Source organism: Phragmites australis, chromosome 15 (assembly GCF_958298935.1).
Source record: "Phragmites australis chromosome 15, lpPhrAust1.1, whole genome shotgun sequence".
Classification (NCBI taxonomy): Eukaryota; Viridiplantae; Streptophyta; class Magnoliopsida; order Poales; family Poaceae; genus Phragmites; species Phragmites australis.
In genome coordinates this window covers 26,195,639-26,222,274 of record NC_084935.1, presented here as the reverse complement: position 1 = coordinate 26,222,274, position 26,636 = coordinate 26,195,639, and the positions used below count along the sequence as shown (strand labels likewise).

At 41.9% G+C, this 26,636-nt stretch overlaps 1 protein-coding gene and 1 pseudogene across 1 annotated transcript; both read left to right on the top strand.

Moving 5' to 3' along the window:
* Nucleotides 1-1,899: 1,899 nt before the first annotated feature.
* On the top strand, nucleotides 1,900-3,081 carry LOC133893104 (histone H1-like). The gene is made up of 2 exons (XM_062334068.1): nucleotides 1,900-2,191; nucleotides 2,306-3,081. The coding sequence occupies exons 1-2, from the start codon at nucleotides 2,003-2,005 to the stop codon at nucleotides 2,822-2,824; spliced, it is 708 nt and encodes a 235-aa protein (XP_062190052.1). The 5' UTR covers nucleotides 1,900-2,002; the 3' UTR covers nucleotides 2,825-3,081.
* LOC133892248 (ATP-dependent DNA helicase 2 subunit KU70-like) lies at nucleotides 2,980-25,413 on the top strand (annotated as a pseudogene).
* The last annotated feature ends 1,223 nt before the right edge of the window (nucleotides 25,414-26,636 follow it).

Genomic DNA, 26,636 nt, shown 5'->3' with positions numbered 1-26,636 from the left:
ATACATGATTGATGATGCTCAATGCTGATAGGACCATCTAATGGGTGTTAGCCGACCATCCTTTTATTAGTGTTACATATGATGTCCAGCAAGTAGTACGGTATATTCACTACCAATTTCACTAATACTTATGCATTCAATTTGATCTTGCTAATAGGCGCTAACATCTGATAGCGAGGGGTGCTGCTCTTGTTCTAGCTGCTAGTTGGATGTTTGTAAGGTTTATACGTCTTTTGCATGCTCCTGGTGTCCCATTGACATATGGTCCGATGCTTGAAAGAGGTCGTGATAAGCACAATGCATGACACACAAGCAGATCCAAGTGTGTCATCGATTAGAGAAGGTGCTAGGTGATGCTAGAGTATGGAAAGATGAAATGGATAAAGCTACACGTGCCAATTCCAATTTATTAAAAATATTATGTATGACATACTATGGTACAGAGTTAACTTCTTTCTTTCTTTTTTTTCTTTTAATTTGGTGACCACTTATGAGGACCATGTGTTTGTAAAATATCTTAGAATGCATTTGAACATTTTATATGAGGATGCTCACTTTATCACATTCTATAAGAAAAAAATGGATAATTTTTTTACCGTCGGTCTAGATCAAATATAATATATTGTTCCCCCCCCGGCCGCCTTTATACAACCCTCTCCCTCACCTGAACCTTAAGAATCATTTTTGCCTTGTGCTTGCACGCCGCCGCCGCCACCTTGCTACTCTAGTTCATGGAGCCACCACCGTCATGCTCTCTTCGAGATCTTTGATTCTCCACTGTTGTCTTGCGCAAACCCTTTCACACCGTCACGCCTATTCGTGTGCCGCCATCACTTTTTTCAATTTTGCTGAAGAAGGGAGGGTTCGGCTATGGTGGTTACATGTCATTGTCGTCAAAGATGGAGATGCAAGCTTTGCCACGGAAATTTGCCGTCATCGCACCAGGTCAACTTGGCATGAACCAAGTAAGAAATCCGATCATTTCTCGAAATATTTTCTTGTTTAATATCTAGCAATTTCATTCTAGGCATGCTACCACTTATTTGGTCGAATTCGAATCCGACCATCTTGGTTTTCCAATTGTTCGAAAATCTGAACACTTTGAAGAAATTCTGGGCGATAGAAATTGTTTATTCCCCATCTGTTGAATCTAGAAGTTATCCTCTTATTTAATTTTCGTTACCATGCCTAAGTGCTACATCATCCTTAATCCGGTTTATTTGGCGTGTAATTAAGCGTGCACTCTGGTTGGGCACACGACAAAGCAAGCCCGTGCACGCTCCTCGTAACAGTCACTCAAAACCACAGTCCGGACCGGCCATCACTCGAACACCAATTTCTCTCTCAGATCTCAACCAAATCGAACGAAATCACTCTCGTTCGAAAGGTAATTTCTTCCACTACAAAAGCAACAAAAATTCATCCAGAAGGGTCGAGCAGATAGCGAGATATTGTGGCCCAAAGTTGAGAGAGAAGCACACCTGCACGGAGATTCCCCAGCCCTGACCATCGATCACTTAACGGCCGATTTTTACCTGTATCCTCAACCAAATCCCACAAAACCACTCCCATTCGAAACCTAATTTCCTCCCCTAAAAACCTCACAAAACCCCATCAAAATCCGTCCATCACGTCGGGAGAAATGAGCTCGCAAATTCAGGCCAGAAGCACACATTGGAACAGGTTTCGGCCGCCGCCGCCGACCCGGGGGCAGTATCCGAGCCACTGGGCAGAGAGCGCCCCCACCGTCGGATGATGTCGAATCCAAGGGCCAGCGACGAGCCCCAGGCGCGGCGGGGGTTCGATCCGCGTGAGAGGCCCCTCGGCCAATCAGAGCGTGTAGTCCGTTCGACGAGTTGGCCCCCACTCCCCACGCTATTTAAACCCCCTCGTCCTCGCCTCCGGCATCCTCATCACCCACCGCCGCCGCCGACGCACCAAGAGCGACCGTTCGAGAGCACGCGCATTTCGGAGAGGGTTTGAGTGGGAGTGAGACCGAGTGATGGCGACGGAGGAAGCTGCTGCGACCGAGGTCCCGGCGACCGAGGTGGAGGCTCCGGCCGCCGCGGAGGCGGAGGCGAAGCCCGCGAAGAAGGCGGCCAAGGCCGTGAAGGAGAAGAAGGCAAAGGAGCCCAAGGCCAAGAAGGCCGCCGCCCCGAGGAAGCCGGCAGCCCACCCGCCGTACGCCGAGGTAAGGACGCAGGCGGTCGTTTGCGATGGTTTCGTCGTAGCCTCGATTCGTTATTTCGTTTGCTTCTAGCTTTGCGTGATTGGTGATTTGATCTGAGATGGGCTCGTCGTGCAGATGATCATCGAGGCGATTGCGGCGCTGAAGGAGAGGACCGGGTCGAGCTCGGTGGCCATCGGCAAGTACGTGGAGGAGAAGCACAGCGGGAAGCTGCCGCCCAACTTCCGCAAGCAGCTCGCCGTGCAGCTGAAGAAGCTCGCCGCCGCTGGGAAGCTGACCAGGGTCAAGAACTCCTTCAAGCTACCCGCCGCTGCCGACGCCAAGCCGAAGCCCGTCGCCGCCGCCAAGCCGAAGCCCAAGGCCGCCGCCAAGCCCAAGGCGTCCCCGAAGGCCAAGGCCAAGACCGCTGCCAAGCCCAAGGCGGCGTCCCCCAAGGCGAAGGCCAAGACTGCGGCCCCGAAGCCCAGGGGCCGCCCCCCGAAGGCTGCCAAGACCTCCGCCAAGGACTCGCCGGCCAAGAAGCCCGCGGCTGCAGCCAAGAAGAAGGCCGCGGCGGCGCCCAAGAAGCCCGGGACCCCCAAGAAGGCGGCCGCCGCGCCGTCCAGGAAGGGCGCGGCGAGGAAGGCCAAGAAGTAGACACCCACCGACGCCGGCGACCCTCCCTTCCCCGCCCTTCGCCTATAGATGCTCCCTTCCTTTTTGATCCATCCATAGCGTTCTCAGATGGAACCATGCCTAGCTCTAGATTTGTCAGTAGCATCAGCGGCAGTAGTCATCTGTAAAAACTTGAGATGTCGATCGCGCCTCCCAAGCTCGTCGTCATGCTCCTCCTGCTCGCCTGTATGATGAACAAGTTATAATAGTATGTTATGCTCCTGGGTTTGCTACCCTAACATATGTGTCAATTCTGTTTGATTCGTCCGTAGCTAATTTTGCCGCCTGTTTAGTGGCGATTAACCGGCAATTGTTGATCTCCATCCTAGATTGATTAATTTCTTTCTACAACAGAAGGTTTGGAGGTATTATCACCGGCAGAGCGGCGGCGCAATTGGATGGATCTGTTCGAAAGGGACGCTGGAATCTGGACGGAACCCCTCGTATCCGAATCCGGATCCTTGACTTCACTTTGTGAACAGGAGCGCTACAGCGATTTACGATGCTATACTGTTTATACGAACCTGTTTACGTTAATACTGTAACTCGTGGGCCGGTGCCTGCTCCCGTTTCAGCCCGGACCACGAGCCGGCTCTTGCGATAGTTTTCCCGGGTCTTTTTATAGCTACTTTCCCTGGTATTGGTTCATTAAAAATCCTTCTTGTTGACTAAAAAGATTCTCATCCTCTCAAAACAAAACATGTTAACCTAAAACCAACAGGAAAAAAGGGCCGGCCTACCAGGGTTGAAACTGGTTAATTTGGTTCGTATGAATTTTGAATCTGACTGGTTTTGAATATAAAATTAAAAAAATTCAATTTTTTAGAAAATATAAAAATATATAAAAACACTAGAGACAATTTTAAGATTTTATGTGTTTTTTAAAAATAATAAGAAAAAAATTTAAATTGGTCATATGAACAGTATTTTGAGACAAATCTACACATGGTTTTAGATATCCAGTTTAAGTATTAACAGAAAAATATCAATAGCCAAAGTTTAAAATCCTGTTTGCATGCGTTTCAGTGTCTGCATGGAGCAGTTACTAAGCCTGATGCATAAGAAATGAACTTGGAAAACTAAAATAAGACATTTAAAGTGCAGTTGCATTCAGTATTGAACGAAAGGATCAGCGTTGGGAATGACGAGTTCTGTAAGATAGAACGTTGCTCTATTTTGGATGCTTTTCGTAAAGGTGAAAAACTGAGCTAACTATGCATAATTATTCACAGTTTATATTAGATTATTAGTCTTTTTTCAACAATATGCAACATTGCCTGCTTATGTTCCTTATACTATCCATTAATTTTGCATGATAGCATTATAAAGTAGAACCAATGCGCTGATAATGCAAAGTATGCTGCCGATTGCCTTGATCCAACTTACTCACAACTCTTGTAGAAAGAGAAGAAGAATTTACAGGATTTGGCTGGTGTTTATGTTTATAATGTTGGAGACAGAGATCCACTCGATAGACCCACTGCAAGACTGATTAAAGATTTTTCTTCCATAGAAGGTAATACCAGTATACCACTATATGAATTATTCCTTGGTCACACGTGTTCAAAGTTTGAGGGACATGCATGCTCAACTTCTTTCATCTACTAAATATTATGTAAATTGTGGTTCACAGATAATAGTTTTGCTCAAAATATAAACTGTTTAGTGGAATGCCTGATTTACTTTTATGAGTTCTTTTTTTTTTGGCTCGAGCTGGTTTTGCAAGACCTTTCTGTTTAGTAGTAGTTATGCTATCTTCTCTACACAAGAGTCTTTGTTTGGGTCTTCCTGTTTTTCCCATGTCGCTAGTATTGCTTCCACCCACTTTCTCAAGTAGAGAAAGTCTGCTGCCTTCTATTTTACCTTTAGTTCTTAACTCATGTAGCAAACTACATATGCCTAAAAATCAGTCTAGAAGACTTAATAAAAACAGGAATCTCGAATTTGTTTTAGTCTCTAGACCAGGTTGGTTTCATGTTCTCTTAGAAATTTAATTTGTTGCGGTGGCTAAGCAGTACGTCCTGTCTATTATCACAATCATCAGGTTTTGTAGTCAATCTTATTTTGGCCTGGACAAACAGGCTTGATGGATTAGATCATAAGATTATAGAAACTATGTGAGATATTTATGTATAGAAAGGAAACCAGCAAATCCTGTTTTTTTTTTTTTTTCTAGTTCTAAAGCTTGTTTCAACTTATAGCAGATTCTTTTACGAGCAACATTGGAAGTCAATATGGAATCACTGCTGGATCTCGGGAGAATACTCTGTACAGTGCTCTTTGAGTGGCACAGGCTGCTGCGCAAAGGGTGTGGCCACTTCCACTCCTTTGTCTTTTGTGTAGTTTCATAGTTTGTATCCAGTAACAAATTCCTGTGGGCTATCAACATGTTCTGTAGCCCCTTTGTACCTCTGCCTTTCCTGGAGGAGCACTCGGTGAAGCCAAAATTTCTGCACACTGTGTAAACTAATCTATTTTGCATCAGCTCATGTTGAATGTTGATGTAGACTTTTGTGTAATAAAAATAAATGAATGTAGCATGCCATGAGCGCTTCTACTTCCTTTTAATGCACTGCTTAATACCAATTTGGACTTAGTGATTCCACATTTGTCCTTTGAAAATTTTCAGATCTGCGAAGATCGTCAGCAAGCGAATTCTTATGTTCACCAACGAAGATGACCCTTTTGGTGTTATTACAGGAGCAGTGAAGACTGATATGATTCGGACAACAGTTCAATGAGCAAAGGTATGCCTATATCACAGATATATATTCTATTTCATACTGCACGCTGCCCACATATTCAAAATGAGATAGTATGTTCTTTTTGATCCTTTGTTTACCATATCAGTACTTGTTTTTTCCAGGATGCACAAGATCTTGGCCTGTCTATTGAGCTTCTTCCATTGGGCCGGCCTGATGAGGAGTTCAACATGTCCCTGTTTTATGCAGTAAGTCCCTGCTATTGCTTTTCCTGTTCTCTAAGTGCTAACTGCTAACTATCTCCGAATACCCAGGGTTTGATTGGTCTGGACGGAGATGAGATAACGGAGTATCTGTCATCTACTGGTGAAAAGTACTGTTCTTGAAGAGTTAACATTACTTGTTGATTTTTTTAGATTCAGTTGATACATATTTGATTGGCATTTCATTCTTATTATCTCCTTGCACAAATAAAACAAATGTTCAGACTTGAGTTGTGAATGGAGATAGCTTGTTTACAGAATCAAAATTGACCCTTTTTTGTTTCCATGTGGACTTGTCCTTTTCTTTTTTGGACGAGTGGCAAGAGCTTTGCCAGTTCATTGAAGGGAGTGCTAGAATTTTTCATTACAACACCCAGCCCACTATGCACCATACCTTCATAGCAAAGCATCTCATCTAAACTTGTCCTTGACCTCCGCGAAGAAGTCTGTCATGGAGGGCACTTTTGTGCAGAGTTCTCTGTGTGTTTTGAGAGCATACGATACAAAGATGAAAGCACCCTTTAGCTGTATTCGAGCACACAAATGTTTTCATTAAGTTTTGTGGGTTTCTTGCATGAACTAATCAAATAGTAGAACTTGAATTGCATGGTTCTTGGTGCATGTATAGAGGTTTTGGAGACTCCTGCTATGCCAAAGTGTGTTGATTATTTGTTCTTTGTTATGCTACTGGTCTGTTGATCTCTAATCATTTGAGAAGGCTGTACTTCCTTTGAATCAACATTTTCAGTTACACCCCCTTACTTTCACATAATTTCTTATTGTATTTGAAGGCTGGAGGATATGACTGATCAACTGAGAAAACGAATAATAAAGAAGCATAGAGTGAAAACTCTTTCTTTTGCGATTACCAATGATGTATGCATAGAAGTGAATACATATGCAATGATCCATCCTACTACACCAGGCATGCTCTGACTTCTGTCTATTATATGCTTCTTTGAGAAATGTTGTTGTGACAACATCTAAGTACATGCTTGTTACTTCTTTTTGTAGGGACAATCACATGGCTTGATTCACTCAGTAACCTTCCGTTAAAGGTGAGATAATTGTTAAAAATAAATTCCGTGTTGCCTTTTCTTTGGTGAAATTTCTACTCCTGTGCTATTGAAGTGTTTTTTTTTTTACTACTTTTGGTTCCTATCTTTCATGGCAAAAGTTGCCTCCAATTCGCCAGCCACACCAATACAGAACATACTGGGCATGCAATTTTATTCCTGGCATAATACTTTAGTTCTAAGGTTGTTGGTTTGATTCTCTAGCAATGCTGTCATTGTTGACATTACGTAATCATCTAAAAAGTACAATACTGTGTTGCTCATAAATCCATATTATGAATGACATTAATTTGTCATGAGGGGAAAGAAGATGGAGGAAGCAAACTTGCCCATATGATTATGTCAGATATTCGAGAAATGTCCCTATATTGTTTTCCTTGTTAGGTTTTGGTTATCGAGTGTCCTTTTGTCAAGTGTTTCGTTGGTGTCCACCAAAGTATCCAAAGGTGAAGACATAGTTTGGTCTGGTGCAGATGGCCCAACAGCTTGAGTGAAATCACCTCAAGGGCTTTAAGTCGAGGTGGACTCCCTTATGGTGCCGTCTCTACGAGTCTGAGTGCATCGTGCCCCAGTCCTCTTGCTGCAAAATGATATTCCTTGTGTTTGTTTGAATTTGAATGACTTAATCTTTTAATTCAGACAAGTCATATGGACCTGCTGAAAACTGTTCATACTTCATACGAGTCAAGAAAGGAATAGATAATTAGCAAGCGTGTTGGTGGAGTGGGACAACTATGCACTACAGTGAATATTATTGTGATTTTCTTAGAAATGATGGAGCAGCATCTCACAATCAGATAATAAACAATATACAAAAACTAGTGATAGTCAAACTGAAAGCTGTACGGACACATACGTTAGGATCTGGTGAAATTGTATTGAGCTAATGGATGGAAACAGGCAGCAAAGGAATATTAGACACGTGATTATAGAGCAGAGGTTATCAAAGATCTGATTGGTATGTAAGGCTACTGTTTTTATTTTTGTTATGGTCACACAATCTTAAACATCATCTAGGAAATTGATTGTTTAGATGAGATGTGTGTGCCTCACCAAAAAATAAATAGATTCAGAACTCATAAAAGGTGTATTTCTTTGTGAACTATTGTAGTGCCTAGGAGACTTGTTACATAACGCAAAAGTCTATTCATATGATCGCATGCATACACAATCATATACAATTAAGAAGTGACTACTAGAGTCACCCCTGTAAGGATCGATGATGCCGGGGGGGGGGGGAGGGGGGGGGTGAATTATGATCACTTAAAACTAAGGCTCAAAACTACAAGATAAACCTATTTCAATTTATATCTAAATGTACTTTAGGTTTATGTAGTATTTCTACTCTACTAAAACAAAATTTTGCACCCTAGGAACCAATCCTACCAACTACACATGACAATTCTAGGAAAGGTAAATACGGAATAGTAAGTGCAAGAAATAGGTGCGCAATGTAAAGGGTATCGAGAATGCAAACACTTGGCATGACGACTTTTTCCCGTGGTATCAGTGAATTGCCACTCACTCCTAGTCCACGTTGGAGCCCCTTGCAAGGGTCAAGCTCCTCGGTCGGATGACTCCGTAGATAGCCGTCAGAGCTCCCCACTCGCAAATGGGTCTTCTACTAAGCCTCTCTTGGATGCTCACCACCATCTTCACTATGATAGTGCTTTATCACACCTGATTTTAAAACCAAACCGAATGTAAACTATATGTATGTCAGGATCAAATTACATTCATATAGTGGTGTCATAAGTGGGTAGTAGACACAATATCCATTATTACAACATTAACTTATTACATCAACGACCCCAAGGGTCTAAAAGGAAATTACACAGCAGCAAAAGACTCAGAGCAATGCCTAGCTTCACAAGCAATCGACCGAAAAGTCTCACGTCTAGAACTCAACTTCGTCTTTCGAAAACTCATCGAATTCTTCGCCTTCTGAGCAGCAACAAGATGATGGGAGAGAGCTAGTGTGAGTATATGGGAGAGAGCAAGTGTAGGAAAATATAACATGTGGGCCAAAGTCAAGATATGCATTTTGTAGTCAAGATAGCAAAATACTCAGGGGTTTATTTGCATAAATGCCATTTTGTAGTCAAATTTTTATAAACGCAACCTATTTACTAAGTGAAAGATTCTCTAAACCTTGAGTCAAAGTTTCAACCACCTTGCTTCACAAGCAATCGATCGAAAAGTCACACGCTTAGAATTCAACTTCGTCTTTCGAAAACTCCTCGAATTCTTCGCCTTCTGAGTAGCAACAAGATGATGAGAGAGAGTAAGTGTGAGTATATGGGGGAGAGCAAGTGTGGGAAAATATGACATGTGGGTCAAAGTCAAGATAGGCATTTTGTAGTTAAGATAGGAAAATACTCAAGGGTTTATTTGCATAAATACCATTTTGTAGTCAAGTTTTATAAACTTAACCTATTTACTAAGTGAAAGATTCTCTAAAACTTGAGTAAAGGTTCCAACCACCTCTAAACAAGCTTAAACTCAAATCACAGTTTTCACCATTGTGATCCACCAGAACCAACCAAAAATCAACTCGAAACCACTCGACTAATCATATGAGGGTCCATGCCGCTCATGACTGTGAGCACGTCTGATATATTAGTTTTCACTCTGCAAAGGTCGTACACTTTGCCCACAAGACGTGTCTTCCTATTTTGTTGAGTACCCGTTGGCCGACGGATGACACTTACACATTTCCAAGTGTGCATTAGGAATCCACTGTAAAGTCTTTACATCGCCTCTCTCAGCACATGTCGACCTGCTAAGGTTTTACCGTCATGGGAGTACACCCTCAACTCCAGAAGCCCCCTTGCGCCTTACAGATCCAGGAAGTATACCTTCCATCCCCGTACCACCAAATGTTGAGAGGATAGTGAATTACTCGGTTAGACCTGTTTCATACCAAGCTGGTGGTTGTACTGTTTTTATGGGTGATTGCTCTATGAACCAGTCTTTAACATAGTCTGGGTAAGACCGTTATCATCCAACACAAGGTAATCAACAAATATTAGTCAAAGCCCACAATTTTTGCTCGGACCACATCCACAGTCCAATCATCATGCCACACTTTTCCAGACCCTAACTTCTATGTGTCTAAACACTTCACCAAGAATTAACCCTATGTTCTATATAATCGTTATTCAAATTCATCATTTGCCTATGCTACCCATGACTAAGCAACACTAAGCATATTGTACCCATAACATGTTAACCATACTACGGCTACAAGGAATGTTGGGGAAAATACTAGTAAACCCTAACAATAGGTTAACTACACAAGTTCGACAAGCATGCAATTTTATAAAATAAACACTTTATAAAACTAGGCGCAAGATGTTCAAGTATACTTTTCTTCGAAGTTTTGCTCAAAATCACTGAGGCCCTGGTCTTGAACGTTCTTGGCTAGGGCACTATTTTATAAACATTTGGGCGCAAGGTTCGCCCAAATCAGAGCTACAACGTAAGAACTACAGCTAAATGAATAAATGGCCAAAAAATGTGAAAATTATTTTTCTAGAATTAAAACTAATTTACTTGAATTTATAAGAGGTCTAAAACATTTATTTACAATTTTCTAGAATTATTTTACAACATAAAACTAATTAAAAACAGTTTTATAGAATTTATTTACAATTTTAGGAATTAAAACTAATTATATGCACAAAAACAGATTAAAAATATTATTATAATTATTCTAGATTTTCTAAACCTAATTTTCTAATTAAAACATTTATTCTAACATTATTTGCATTATTTTTAATACTAAAAAGTAAGTACAAAATTTAAAACATATTAAAAATATTTATTTAATCTATTATCTAATTTACTTGATTTTTCTAATAAAGAAAAACCTTACGTTGGTGAAGTCATCTAAAGGAAAAACCTAATTACTGCGCAAGGCGGACGTCATCTAGCTGGCTGAACGCGTTGATGAGGCACATCGAACGAATATGCACACGTGGGTTGATGACATGGCGATGTTGAGTCATATAAATGTATTTGAATCTAACGCGTTGGTATAAGATCGGACGACCGAGATCGGTTTTACGCGAAAGGGTATCTAGCTTCTAATCCTAACCGTCTATTCAAGATTCTATGACGAGGGAGACTTCATACCTAGGCTTCGGCGCGGGTGTACGCCAGCGGTGGCTCGAGACAACGAAGAATGATCAGAGAAGGATGGAGACGGCGATGCAGCGCTCGGAATACGACATCGAACAACGGAACGCGACAAGATGCCGACGACGAGCTCGTTTGAAGGGTCGTGGAGATGAAGGGTCGTGGAGAGCCAGGGAAGATCAGGCGGCTTGGCGACAATGAGTTTTAACGACGAAGATTCGGCGGCCTCTGGAGGTTTGTGCGGTGGCCGAAAACTCGACGGCAAGTGGCGGACGACGTTGAGATGCCGACGGTGAACGCGGTTGTGAGTTCGGACAGCAGGGAGGTGTGGAGTAGCACGGCAACGAGCTCTTCAGGTGGGTGGATCTCGACGGGAAACGAGGGCTTGAGCGCGGTGAGGCAAATGGGAGCTCGACCGGGGGGGGCGGAGGTCTTTGCTGCTTATATAGATGGAGGAGGGGAAATCGACTCAGCTGGTCGGTTCTTAATGTGGTGGCGAAACGTTAGGGTTTGGTTTCCTCTAATCCTATCCAATTCCTTCGCGATTTGATTGCTTCTGTGCAATTGCTCCTCGCAACGGTTTCTATCCGAGGTTGAAGCGTTGTTTAAATCTGGTGCAAATCTGGAAGGGAAATTAGTAGGTGGAGGGAGGAAATGACAGGTGGAGTCCATAAGGCAGCGACACAGAGAGAGTAGAGAGGGAGAAGGAAAAATGGATGTTACATGCTTCGCCACTCCGGCACGTGCCACTCTCGCTCACTGAAAGTGCATCTATGCCCCTTAAGTGGGTTTTGGCTTATTGATGACAAAATAATTAAGGAACTAATATGTTTATCGAAACTATGAACATGTTTTAGTCTCATTTGTGAAGACTCATGATGATTGACGGTCCTCGAAAAGAAAAGAGAAGCGGTTTGTAGTACTCAATAGAATTTAAATTATTCTATCTTTGAAATTGAGTCTAGGATAGCCGTACTATTAAGAGGGATGCAATTGTTAGCTTTTATGGCGTCTCAATGCTCAAAGTAACCTATTAGAACCAATAGTTGAGAGACACATTCACCCACGGATACGGGGAGAAATAGGCAGATTGTGCTGAGCCCGGAGTCTCCAGTGTTCACCGGATACTCTGGTACTTAGTGTTTTAAGCCGGAGTCTCCGAGAAAGACCATGCAAGAGAGCCTCGGTTCCGAATATTTTTTAATTGTCCGGAGTCTCCGAGAAAGTCTTCGGCAGAGAGCCTCGGTTAAGCTTTTATTTTTTTAATAGAAAAAGACCGGAGTCTCCGGTGTTCACCGGATACTCCGGGTAGAAAAAGTTTTTGGCCGGAGTCTCCAAGAGAGACTCCGCCAGAGAGTCTCGATTAGCATTTAATTTAAATGACCGGAGTATCCGGTGTTCACCTGGAGAGGCCGGAGAGTTCGGCAAGTCTCCAGACTGTTTCTTCGTGGTGACTAAGTCTTGCCCGGAGACTCCGGTGTTCACCGGATACTTCGGGCAGTTCAACAGTACCGTAACGGCTAGTTCTGACACCGTTCTGAGCCCGTTTTGGATTTCAGGTCGGAGACTCCGGTGTTCACCGGATACTCCGAGGTAGGTAAGTCAGAACAGTAACAACTAGTTTTTTAGGGTTAGCTATATATACCCCCACACCTCCTAGCATTTATTGCTTGTTGTTGCTGTTGAACTCCACCTTCAAAAAGCTTTCCAAGAGCATTTAAGAGTCCTCCAAACATCTTTAGTGCTTAGTTTTGCGCTAAATTTGAGAGATTGTATTTGGAAGTGAAATTGAGTTGTTGAGCATTGAGTTCGTCATCAAGCATATATTTGTGATCGTTTCTCTTGGAGCCTCGTGCTCCTAGACGGCACGACGTGGCCCGTAGAGCACCCAACCATTGTGGAGTGCCACGGGAAGTTTGTAATCGACATCGACTTGAGTAAGAAAATCTAGCTTGATCTTTGTGGTCGTTAGAAGAGGATAGAGTTGAAAAAAACCCGGCTCTTTGTGAGCTCCTCAACGGAGACATAGACACTTCTTTGTGAGGTGGTCGAACTCCGGGATAATTTCTTGTCTCATCATTTGTGCAAGTTTTACTAGTCGTTGTAGTTTTGGGATTTTTCCCATATATTAGTATTTGTGAGTATCTTGCTGTTAGCTCTTGTTGTTTAAGCATTTTACTAATAATAGAACTAGTGTTATCTTTTAGTTTCTAGTTATACTTGCTTAGCTTCAATTGTTCTCGAGATCCTGTATAGCCTGGATATTCCGGACTAGACCAGATACTCCGGACAGACCGGAGTATCTGACCTTCACCGGAGTATCCGGCATCTGTTTAATCCGTTGTTAAATTTTAATTTTCAGAATTACCTATTCACCCCCCCTCTAGGCAACTTTAAGTACATTCACTCACAAAGCTTGCGGCTCCACAACCATCTTGGAGGGTCTCGAAAGACAAGAACGCCGCCAAGCTGTCTAGATGCTGGCAAACACCAAGAGTAATAAGAATGGATCACTCACTTGATCCAACCCTAGACTAATCATCTAGCTAGATGCACACTAGGCTTAAACTAGCATTAATCAAGTTATTAATCTTGTGCTAATTGCTTTGGCCTTCCATGTGCTAACTTTGGTGACAAGAACTCTCAAGTGTATGTGTATGCTCTTGAGCTCTATCACCCTTAAATGGCTAAGTGAGGGGTTTATTTATAGCCCTAACTCCTAAAACTAGTCGTTGCCTCTCGGGCTCAAAAAACTGTGAACACCGGATGATCCGGTGAGCACATTTTCCTTAGCACGGGAACATCCTGTAAGTGCAATAGAAACTAGCCGTTAGAGTCCACAGTCATGTCATCGGGTCATCTGATGGTCTTCAATCTTCATCACCAGAACATTCGGTGAGTGTATCTCGCCAACCCCAAGCCGAGCAACCTCTCCAGTGAATCCTTCGATGTGCTCATCGGAACATCCGGTGAGTGCATTGTTCATTTTTCGGCGAGAACAGCAGATCATCTGAAGAGTGTTGGCCCATGGACTTCTTCATTTCAGCCCTCTCTGGAAAATTGCCATTTCCAATGATCACTCTATTTCAAATGTTTTGTTAGTCAAGCCTCTTAATTATAATTTGTTATCTGTATCACAATTATGTGAGATATGTTATAATTATTTTTTTACTAATGAGGGTGTGATCGTCTCTAGAAGAGAAGACGCCTCAATAGCTTTCACCGGTAAGTTAAAAGGTAAACTTTATCTTATTGATTTTTCAACGGATGAAGTGAAGCCTAAAACTTGCTTGATTGCTAAGTGTAGCATGGGTTGGCTTTGGCATCGCCGACTAGACCATGTTGACCTGAGGAATTTGTCTAAACTTTAAAAGGGCGAGCACATCCTAGGACTAACAAATATTTCTTTTGAGAAAAATAGAATTTGTAGTGCTTGTCAAGCGGAAAAATAAGTCGGAGCACCTCATCCCGCCAAGAACGTGATGATAACTACAAGACCATTGGAGCTTCTCCACATGGACTTATTTGGGCCGATTGCCTACATAAGTATTGGCGGTAACAAATATGGTTTAGTTATTATTGATGACTATTCACGTTTCACTTGGGTATTCTTTTTGCGTGATAAAAGTGAAACACAAGCCATATTCAAGAAATTTGTAAAAAGAGCCCAAAATGAGTTTAAAGTGAAGATCAAAAGGTTGAGAAGCGACAACGGAGGCGAGTTCAAGAATATACAAGTTGAAGAGTTTCTTGACGAAGAAGGGATCAAGTATGAATTCTCGACACCCTACTCCCTCCAACAAAATGGAGTTGTCGAGAAGAAGAATAGGACTCTAATTGAGTCGGCAAGAACAATGCTTGATGAATATAAAATGTCGGATCAATTTTGGGGGGAAGCTTGTATCTCCATCAATCAGTTGTATCTCCACAAGATCTTGAATAAGACCGCATATGAGTTCCTAATCTGTAACAAACCGAATGTTTCTTACTTTAAAGTCTTTAGTAGCAAATGCTTTATTTTGAATAAGAAAGCAAAAAGTTCATAGGCTTGATTTTGTTCTTGAGGTTGTTTATCGCCTTGATCTTGCATTGATGTTGATGGTTCCACTTGCATTGATGAAGATGGTTGATCTTGATCATTTTGAGGCACTTGTAGCTTTTGTGGTTCTAGAGGCTTGATTTCACCAATTATCATCTTCTTAATTGGTTCGCTTGGAATTTCTTCATCACCTAACACATTAGGATCAATTTGCTCCACTTGGGAGTCATTAAATTCATCAAATGTCACGTCTCTCGCAATTTCAACACAACCGGTGGTTTTGTTGAAAACACGATAGGCGTAGGCATTTGATCCATAACCAAGCATAAAGCCTTCATCTACTTTTGGAGTAAATTTAGAACTCTTTGTTTTCTTATTCAAAATAAAGCATTTGCTACCAAAGACTTTAAAGTAAGAAACATTCGGTTTGTTACTGGTTAGTAGCTCATATGTGGTCTTGTTCAAGATCTTGTGGAGATACAACCGATTAATGGCATGGCATGCGGTGTTGATTACTTCCGCCTAAAATTGATCCGATATTTTGTATTCATCAAGCATTGTTCTTGTCGACTCAATTAGAGTCATATTCTTCCTCTCGACCACTCCATTTTGTTGGGGGAGTAGGGTGCCGAGAATTCATTCTTGATCCCTTCTTCATCAAGAAATTCTTCAACTTGTATATTCTTAAACTCGCTTCCGTTGTCGTTTCTCACCCTTTTGATCTTCACTTCAAATTTATTTTGGGCTCTTCTTACAAATTTCTTGAATATGACTTATGTTTCACTTTTGTCATGCAAAAATAATACCCATGTTAAACGTGAAAAGTCATCAACAATAACTAAACCATATTTGTTACCGCCAATACGTATGTAGGCAATCGGCCCCAAAAAGTTCATGTGAAGAAGCTCCAATGGTCTTGTAGTTGTCATCACGTTCTTGGCGGGATGAGGTGCTCCGACTTATTTTCCCGCTTGACAAAACTACAAATTCTATTTTTCTCAAAAAAAAACATTTATTAGTCATAGGATGTGCTTGCCCTTTTGAAGTTTAAACAAATTCCTCATACCAGCATGGGCTAGTCGGCGATGCCAAAGCCAGCCCATGCTAGACTTAGCAATCAAGCAAGTTTTAGGTTTTACTTCATTCATTGAAAAATAAACAAGATAAAATTTACCTTTTAACTTACTGGTGAAAGCTATTGAGGCGTCTTCCCTTCTAGAGACGATCACACCCTCATTAGTAAAAAACAATTATAACTTATCTCACATAATTATAACACGGATAACAAATTATAATTAAGAGACTTAACTAACAAAACATTTGAAATAGAGTAATCATTGAAAATGAGAATTTTACCTAAGCCTATTACCTCTCCTTTTCCATCATTGCCAAAGACGATGTTTTCATGAGGTCCTCTATCTTCTTTAAAAGATGAAAACATACTCTTTTCTCTGGTCATGTGATTTGTACATGCACTATCAATGACCCAACTTGATCCACCAGAGGAGTATGCCTACAAAACAAAGTTATGTCTTTATTTTAGGTACCCAAATTTGTTTGGGTCCTTTAGCGTTAGTCACAAGCACCTTTGGTACTCACATATTTCTTTTTGACAAGTCTATCTTTTGTGCGGTGACCAACATAGAGAGCAACCACTTTACCATGGTGGTTTCTCTTGAGCATATAAAAGGTATATAATGTGGATTGAGGAGCATGAGCCTTTGGTTGTTTTGCTTGAGCCGTGTAACCATCTTGCTTGCCTCCCTTGACAAACTTGAGGTATTCCACTCTATTCATTATCACACGACCATTTGGCTTGCTCGTGTATTGGTCAAATTCAAGCCCTCTCTTTAGCTTGTTGTATTTGGCTTGAATGGTCTTGTAGAGTGCATCTTTTGATTTATAAGTTTTGATGCATCCATACTTGACCAAGGCATTTAGCTTCTCATTCTCTTTTTGTAATGCTTGCAAGGATTCAACATTAGTGGTACAAGCATTTATATTAATATTGAAACAACGAGAGCATCCATTGCTAGTGGATGCACTAGATAGCAAGTTTGCTTCATTAGAGTTGGATGAGTCACTCTTAAGGGTATCAATTTGCATTTCAAGAGTTTTATAATTTTTATTCAAACATGATAATTTCTCTTGAAGCATAGAATTGTTACTCTTAAGATTAGCAATTGAGGAATTGGCCAAATCACAATCATTTGACAATTTCTCAACTTTCTCCTTCTCTTTAGCAAAGAGCTTCTCGAGTTCAAGGTTTCTCTCCTTTTCAAGGATGAGCAAGTCCTCTTGTCTCTCGAGGGTCTCCTCATGACTATCTATTGTATCTATTAGCTCATTTATCTTAGCCATAATATTTTTATTTAAGCCTTTAAACAAGCTATCGCAATCACTATCATACTCACTATCGCTATCTAGGAGCTTGGATTGAGATTTTACCTTGCGGCCTTTAGCCATGAAGCACTTGGGGGAGTCATCATCATCATCACTCATTAAGAGTGATTTTCTTGGTGTAGGCTCGCGGATGGCAATGGTGGCAACCCCTTCATCATCGGAGTCGGAGTCGGAATTTGAATCTCATTCCTCTCCAATGTGTGCTTAACCCGAATATTTCTTCTTATAGGTCTTGTATTTGTCCTTCTTGTATGACTTGCTCTTATTATCTTGCTTGTCTTTTCCCTTCTTCTTGTTGGAACAATCGGCTATGAAATAGCCAATTTCGTCACATTCATAGCATGCCTTTCTAGATGTTCTCTTCTTGGCATATCTCTCTTGTATTTGGAGTAGTCTCCCTTCCTCATGAATTTCTTGAATCTTTTCACAAAGAAGGCCATCTCTTCATCTTTGGAGCTTTTTTCTTCACTTGTACTTGATTCTTGAATTTGTTTGCTTTTGCTTGCCTTGAATGCAACATCCTTGTTCTTGGAGGTTGAGCTTTCCTTAGCATGAATCTTTACTTCATTAGCTTCTTCCATGAGCTCATGGGCAAGTATCCTTCCAAGCACATCGCTTGGTGTGAGCATTTTGTAGTCTCTTCTCTTTCGGAGAAGTGTCACCAAAGTGGGATTCCTAGGAGCAAAAGCTCTAAGCAATCTTTTCACCACTTTGTGATCATCAATGTCTTCACTTTCAAGCCCTCTTAGCTTGTTTACAAGCACCATCATCTGATCATATATGGCTTGAGCAGTTTCATGATCTTCCATGACGAATCTTCCTAGCTTGCCCTCAAGTAACTCTATCTTGGACTCTCTCACGCTTGTAGTACCTTCATGAGCAACTTGGAGAGTGTCCCAAATTTGCTTAGCCTCCTCAAGTCCATCTACTTTGTTGAACTCCTCCGGACTGAAGGCACTAAGCAGGACACTTGTGGCTTGAGCATTGCGGTGCATATTTTGCTCTTCATTTGAAATGAGCTCTTAATCTTCATCCGGCAAGTTGAAAGTGCATCTAGCCCCTATGTGTGATTTTGGTAATTAATGACAATACCTATGGACTAACAATGGTGTTGAGTTTGTTAGTAGGTTGTTCCATAGGTGATGCATGGATGAGAGATATGCATGAGCTCTAGGTAAATGGGGAGATTGAAAATGCATCAAGATGAATGAGCTCTAGGTGATGCTCGTAAATGCCATGAGTTCAAAGAATTGCATCAAAAATCATTGAGATTTTAGTGATGCTCATAAGAAGAACAAGGAGCTCAATAAGATTAGTAATAAGCTTGAAGGCTAAGTTACTTGTGGAGATTAAGTAACTAAAGGTATGACTTGTCAATAGAGTTTTATTGACTAACCCGTGTGCTATGTGTTTAAGAATGAGTGGGGTTAGGTTCTATACGAAGATTGACAATATGCATGAAGGCTAATAAGTTACTTGTGGAGATCAAGTAACTTAAGGTATAAATGTTGTCATTTAGGTTTTATGGACTAACACATGTGCTTTGTGTTTGAGAGTGAGTTGGGGTTAGGATCCATAAGAAGGCATAAGTTGAATTGAAATCATATATGCCAAGAGTGAAGAACAAGAGTGGACTCCATATTTGATAAAATGAATTCCTTGAAGATGTCGAATACAAAGTGGTTTTCTATGGCAAGACGGTGAAGGGCAAGCAAGGCTCGGCTGCGATGGACCATCCGTGGTGAAGGGCAAGCAAATGGCTTGGCGCCGAAGGACCAAGGCGGTGGTGAAGAGCGAGTAAAGGCTTTGCACCGATGGACCGTGCGAGGCCATGGGGAGCTATGGATGATTCACATCAATCATATGAAGAATCAGTAAGAGATGGAGTGAAGAATATATGAAAGTTGGCAACCCTCAAGGTTTGAAAGAAAGAAGCGGTACTTGAAAGTTTTTCAAAAGCTCAAAATGGTTCAAACAAGTTTTATCTTTGAATTTGAGTATAGGTATGCCGCACTATTAAGAGGGATACAACGTGAGCTAGTTGTCGCGTCTCAATGCTCAAGAGTTCCCAACCAAATCCAAAGTGAGAGTTTGTTGTTAAGAGTCCGGAGCGAAAAGTATGGAAGTGTCCAAAATGGGTTTTGGAGTGTTCCTAGTTTAATCCTATGTGTTTTAGGTTATGAATTCAGTTGGGATGTGTAGCCCTCTGAATAAGATTTCTATAGAGTCCAAAATCGTTGAAATCGGACTCCGGGATCAAAAGTTATCGCCGTTTTTCGGAGGCCAGCTGTGCTGTGGCCGGAGACTCCGGTGTAGGCCGGATACTCCGGTACCTGGAAAGGCCGGAGACTCCGGGAAGTCTCCGGGGCTGTTTTCTGTGTTAAGTGCCGACCGGATACTCCGGTGTAGGCCAGATACTCCGGTAAAAGTCCAGAGAAGAGCATAACGGCTAGTTCTGACACGTTCTGTGACCGTTCTGACGCTGTTTTTGGAATTGGGACCGGATACTCCGGTGTTCACCGGATACTCCGGGGTAGGTGTGTCAGAACAGTAACGGCTAGTTCTTTGGAGTGGGCTATTTATACCCCACTCACCCCATTCTTTGGAGCTGCTACAAGGGCACGAAAAGAACATCCTCTAGAGCCAAAAGAACCTCTCCCACTCCATTCTAGTGTGTGATTTGAGAAGAAAAGTGAGTTGGGTTGAGAGATTAGAAGATTGAGTGCAAGTGAGCTAAAATCCAATCTTGAGCACTTGAGTTCTCGATAAGAAGTTCTCGAAGCGTTTGTTACTCTTGGAGGTGAAGCCTCCTAGCCGGCTACGTGTCGCCGGTGAGCTCCCGTGCTTGTGGTGAGCCGCGGGAAAGTTTGTGAAGGGCTCGATTTCGCCTCCGCAAGGGAAGAAATCAAGAGTGGATCGAGGAAAGCGGTTGAAAGAGACCCGGCTCGTTGGAGCTTTCTCAATGGAGATGTAGGATTCACGGTGGTGAATCCGAACTTCGGGAAACAAATCTTGTGTCTCCTCTCTTGTTTCTTTCCTTTTGAGTTTTTGCTCAAATCTTTGTGCATATTGCTCGATCTACTTGTTTGTGTGTATTTGAGTATAGATTCTCCGTGGATCTACTTGGAATCATCTCCGGGAACACACGACATCATTTGGTTTGAGCTAGAACTCTCTATCCATCCATTATATTCAGTTTCGGGCTCAGTTCTGTACAGAATCCAGAGAATACGGACTTTACTGGAGATTCCAGACCTGTACAACTCGGAGACTCCGGTCTATCCGGTGAACAGTAATTTCAGACATATGAACAATATTTTCAGCCTTTTTCAATTTAAGTTTTATTGCATATCTCTCGCTAGATTATAGTAATTTTTGTCACCTTAGGATTGTAATTTTCACACTTATTTAGGGTGATTGTGCACTAGTTGGGCCTAGCATATTTAGGTTTTTCACTTGTGAAAAACCCGTTAGTTTATATTCCGCTGCAAGTTTAGGCCATCGGTAAAAGGGGACGAATTTTTGTAAAACACCTATTCACCCCCCTCTAGGCGACATCATTGTCCTTTCACAAGTCAAAACCTGTGTAAACGATCTTCCAAATACTTGGATGAAAAGATATTAAATGCATTTTCATTTTGTGCCTCCAAACGGCATAATGTGTACTATCAAAGAATGGTGCACGCCCGGATGGCACGGAGATGTAATTGCTCGAAGAATTTAAACGATCATAATTAAAAGAAACTTAACTTCTCATTCCCTTACCACTACCGTCGTCGTTTTTCAACGGATTATCTTTTAGACCCCTCGGGCTTCCAGATGTTGACATATCGATTTCCTCCAAGCGGTGAAGCCTTATAGAAGGTTAGGCGCTGATACCAATTGAATGTACTTAAAGTTGCGTAAAGGGGGGGGGGGTGAATAGGCTTTTCTGAAAATTTTAACAGCGGATTAAACAGATGCTGGATACTCCGGTGAAGGTCGGATACTCCGGTCTGTCCGGAGTATCCGGTCTATATAGGATCTCGAGAACAACTGAAGCTAAGCAAGTATAACTAGAGACTAAAAGATAATACTAGTTCTATTATCAGTACAATGCTTAAACAACAAGAGTTAACAGCAAGATAATCACAAAAACTAATATATGGGAAAAATCCCAAGACTACACAACTAGTAAAACTTGCACAAGTGATGAGACAAGATATTATCCCGGAGTTCGGCCACCTCACAAGAAGTGCCTACGTCTCTGTTGAGGAGCTCACAAAGAGCCGGGTCTTTTCCAACCCTATCCTCTTCTAGCGACCACAAAGATCAAGCTAGATTTTCTTACTCAAGTCGATGTCGATTACAAACTTCCTGTAGCACTCCACAATGATTGGGTGCTCTATGGGCGACGTCTTGCCGTCTAGGAGCACGAGGCTCCAAGAGAAATGATCACAAATGTATGCTCGATGATGAACTCAATACTCAATGACTCAATTTCACTTCCAAACACAATCTCTCAAATTTGGCGCAAAATTAAGCGCTAGAGATGTTTGAAGGGCTCTTAAATGCTCTTGGGAAGCTTTTTGAAGGTGGAGCTCAGCAGTAACAGCAAGCCATAAATGGTAGGGAGTGTGGGGTTATATATAGCTCACCCTAAAAAACTAGTCGTTACTGTTCTGCCTTACCTACCCCGGAGTATTCCGTGAACACCGGAGTCTCCGGCCTGCAATCCAAAACGGGCTCAGAACGGCGTCAGAACTAGCCGTTACGGTTCTGTTGAACTGTCCGGAGTATCCGGTGAACACCAGAGTCTCCAGGCAAGACTTAGTCACCACGAAGAAACAGTCCGGAGACTTGCCGGACTCTCCGGCCTCTCCAGGTACCGGAGTATCCAGTGAACACCGGAAACTCCGATAGTTGGGGAATTTTTGGTCGGAGTCTCCGAGAAAGTCTCCGACAGAGACAGTTAAAAATATTCGGAACCGAGGCTCTCTAGCGGAGTCTTTTTCGGAGACTCCGGCCTAAAACACTGAGTACCGGAGTATCCGGTGAACACTGGAAACTCCGAACTCAGTACAAACTACCTACTTTTTTCGGTGTCCGTGGGTGAATGTGTCTCTCAACTATTGATTCTAATAGGTTGAGACTCCCCAACTACATGCTATGCTAATTGCACTAATAAAATTTGCTTCACTTTTGTCAATTTGATTTGATTGCTTCGTTGCTTAAGCTTAGCCTGGCACCACATATGTCTGGAATATTTCGGTTTTAGGATGCCAGGCAAAATGACCATGTAATATTGTAAGGCAAAATGACCATGTAATTTCTTGCTTTAATCTTAATTCAAATAATTACCTGGATGTATCTCTGTATGTCAGATTGTTTATAAAACCCAAAATGAGTAGGCGTCTTGCAAAAGAAAGATAATTTTTGCTAACATTTTTTTAATAAGGTAATACTTTTTGTCTGAATTTCTTTGTCTGGGATTTGCTAGCATAGAGATATATCATTCTGAAGTGAAGTCTGGAATTTAAAAATAAACAGGAAGAGGTTACTTCCTCTGGTGGTCAAGTTGAGCCACCTGGCATGCACATGATCTATCTTCCATACTCCGATGATATTAGATATCCTGAAGAGGTAAGGACTGGCATTGCATTTATACTTTATCGTCACAGTAAGCTAATTATCTTAATTTGATCTGCAGGTTCATGTGATTTCTGATGATGCGCCGCGTGCAACAGATGAACAAATCAAGAAAGCTTCAAATCTATTGAAACGCTTTGATCTGAGGAATTTCTCTGTATGCCAATTTGCTAACCCAGGCTAGTAGCTATGAAGTCATTATTGACAATATTGCTTGTAAGCTATCTTGTCATATTAAAGCTGAGTGTAAAAAGAAGCACAATAGAGTGCTACATTCTCTCGAATGTTTCATGCCGTCAGAAAACTATCCAACAGTCTAAAGTCTTCTTTTCAATTAGAGTATAAACCTCGATATAAACTTCTACAGAATTCACCTTTAGAGTCTAGGCTCAACTAGAAGCCCACAGCTTCTAGAATTATCTCCTTTAGTGTAGGATCCACTATGAACTAACTCCATATTTTCGAAAACTATTTACATTTACCAGATGTCACTCTAATGTAGACCGGTAGATCTGTTGCGAATTTATATGGTCTTGGGATATGGGTGTCAAATTCTTAGAGACGAACCGGAAAAGTACAAGCTGTAAATCCTGAGTAGGTTACAAAAGGTTTTGATCCTTTCGTTCTAGAGGAATAGCTTTGCATCATATTGCTGCGGGTACATTGGGCATATTAGCGGGCCTATTCCATGTTAGTTTCTGTCTGCCTCAACACCTATACAAAGGGCTGGTAATACCACTTACAGCTCTTATTTTATTTGTTCCTTGTGCGCCTATACAAAGGGTGGAGATCAACATCAGAGGATCAATCGAATAGCCAACTCTCCTGCCCCGCTGCCGCTACAGCTCGGAAGCCAACAAATGCGCTTGCTCATCCCAAGCATCACTTTCTGCAAATAGTACCCAGCGTGTGCCTAGCCGCTGAGGGCACTCCACTTGAGGAGGCAGTTTTCGAATCCGATCTTCCTGTCTGCCCATAAGGGTGCTTATTGCACATGTCCTATTACTCAAAATTCAGTGACTTCTAAATGCTCTGATGTGGCTTCTGTTCTCCAACATCAAACAGCTTTGCAAAGACACTATGGAGGCCCTAGCTTTAGGCGAAGATGAGATGCCAGATATAAAGGATGAGACCCTGCCTGACGAAGAAGGCATGGCTAGGTACTTGCTTTTATTTGTTTATTTGTACCCCTTTTCCTTGCACATACAAATTCTTGAATAACTATAGGCAATTGTGTTTGTGATGCCACTCCACCCAAACATGGCACACAAAAGATGAGAGAATGATCTACTGAACACTAAAATAAGTTAAAGACATGAGGGTTGTGTAAAAGCAACACGCAATATTCAGCTCTTATTTTATTTGTTCCTTGTGTGGCATGTTCCTTGCCACTCTTATCTCAGGCCTGGAGTAGTTAAAGATATCGAGGAATTTAAGGCTTCAGTCTATGGTGAAAATTATGACCAAGAGGAGGCCGAAGCAGCAGCAGCAAAAGCTTCCCGTGGTGAGGCTTCAAAGAAGCGGAAGGCAATCACTGATGCAGTTTCACAGAAAAGTACAGCTTATGATTGGGAAGAACTTGCAGATAACGGAAAGGTGAGTCGTAATGTCCTCGTACCATGATCATATCTCCATAGAGGCGGAAGGCAATGAAGTTATTCTTTAAGCACTAAATGCCATGAAAAATCCACAAGCTGAAGTTGATTAGAAATGTTTTCTGACGGTAAATATGCAACTAGAATTCAACATATAGCTTTTCAGTGCAATATGCCAATGTATTTAGAGATCATTAGTGCCTGCAAATGCTAATAGTCAATTGCATGCTCTGCAACATTGATGTGCCTAAACTGAGATGGCTGTACAGCTCAAGCTAATATTGTCAGCAAGGAGCTCTGTGGCAGGAGCACACAGATGGATCACTATCCTCTGAACTCTGAAGAACACCATTCGTCTTAAATCATAATTGACCATGCCAATGATTGTTTTCTAAATTCCGCGTTTGCCAGTTGCAGCTGAAGGACATGACGGTAGTGGAGTTGAAATCCTACCTGACTGCACATGACCTTCCAGTTTCTGGTAAGAAAGAGGCACTTAGCAGCAGGATCTTGACTCATCTGGGCAAGTAAAGCCACTTAGCTGAACTTAGTTTTCCCAAAGCGGACTGTCATCTGTAGTGCTGTCTGATGTCTATAACTTGGAAGCTTGTCTACCATATGATCCTCCCTCCTAGTGCAGGCCATGTGCCAATCTTGTATAGCAATATGACTAGCACCATTTGCCAATGTAACTTCCGTGTTATTTTTATCTTGAGATCATGCGCTTTTGCCTGTTGCAACATAGATCATCATGTTTCTCTTTAATGGTTGGAGACCCACTAGATATAATATTACTGAAGGAGTCGTATTGAAGTGAAACAGTTGCAACCGAAAGGTACAACAACATATGAAAACTAAAAGGACAAGACAATAGGAAAACAGAAAAAAAAGAAGAGCTCATGAGATGCACGTAGACAGCAACTGTAATTTGACATGTTTGTGAAAAGTTGCTTACCGGACAAGCCCCCCAGCCAGAGATGGCTAAATATGCTATGCTTATTGGGTCGGTCTGAGGTCTGGTATTGTAGGCACGGCTAAGGGGCCTAGTATTGTAGGCACGGCTAAGGTACAGCATGGCTCGAGTTGGGTCAGGTAGGTATGGCACGAGAATATGGGCCGTACCTGGGTCGAGCGCGAGGGTCGGCACGATACGGTCCGATTAAGTCAGACCGGTACGGACACGGACGGGTACGACCCGGCACGTCTGGATCTGACTATTTTGTATTTTCTATATATATTTTTAATTTTATAGCTATTTTTATCTATTTTTTATATTTTTATCTCATTTTAATCTATTTTCTATATATTTTTTAAATTTTTAGCTATTTTTATTTTTATTTTTTCGGGCCGTCGGATCGCCCGTGGCACCGTGCCCACCGAACCGACTGTGCCGCTGGGTCGTAATCGTGTTCGAACTGATCCAACACGGTACGATGCATGACGGATCGTGCCGTAAGCCGAGGGTGTGACACGCGAGTCGACACAACACAACTCATTACACTAGTCAGACTTATCAAACCATATCTAATCGAACATGTACCGGACCGATCCGACTAACCCATTTATTCATCTCTGCCCCAACCTCCCCCTAGCAGGATTTCAAGGAATGGTGGAATGAGACTGTGGCCCCGGTCACGTCAAAGCGGCGTCGAATCACGGCGGCGGTCATCGTGTTCACGCGCCGTGATCATCATGTACACGGCGTGGAACATTTGGAATGAGCAGAATTTTCCAAAATCAGTCGCTCACGCCACCACAAGTATTCATTAGAATAAAAGCAGGCATCAGGCAACACGAGCTAGCGTGCAGGCAGCCCAAGATAGGGGTGGCTTAGCTATGATATTTAAGAGGAGTTCTTCTAGATTCCTATATAATCAAACCTATATAAACCCGATTAATTCTCTTCTTCTTAAATGAAAGAGCAGTTAAAAAAAAGAAAGATAATAAT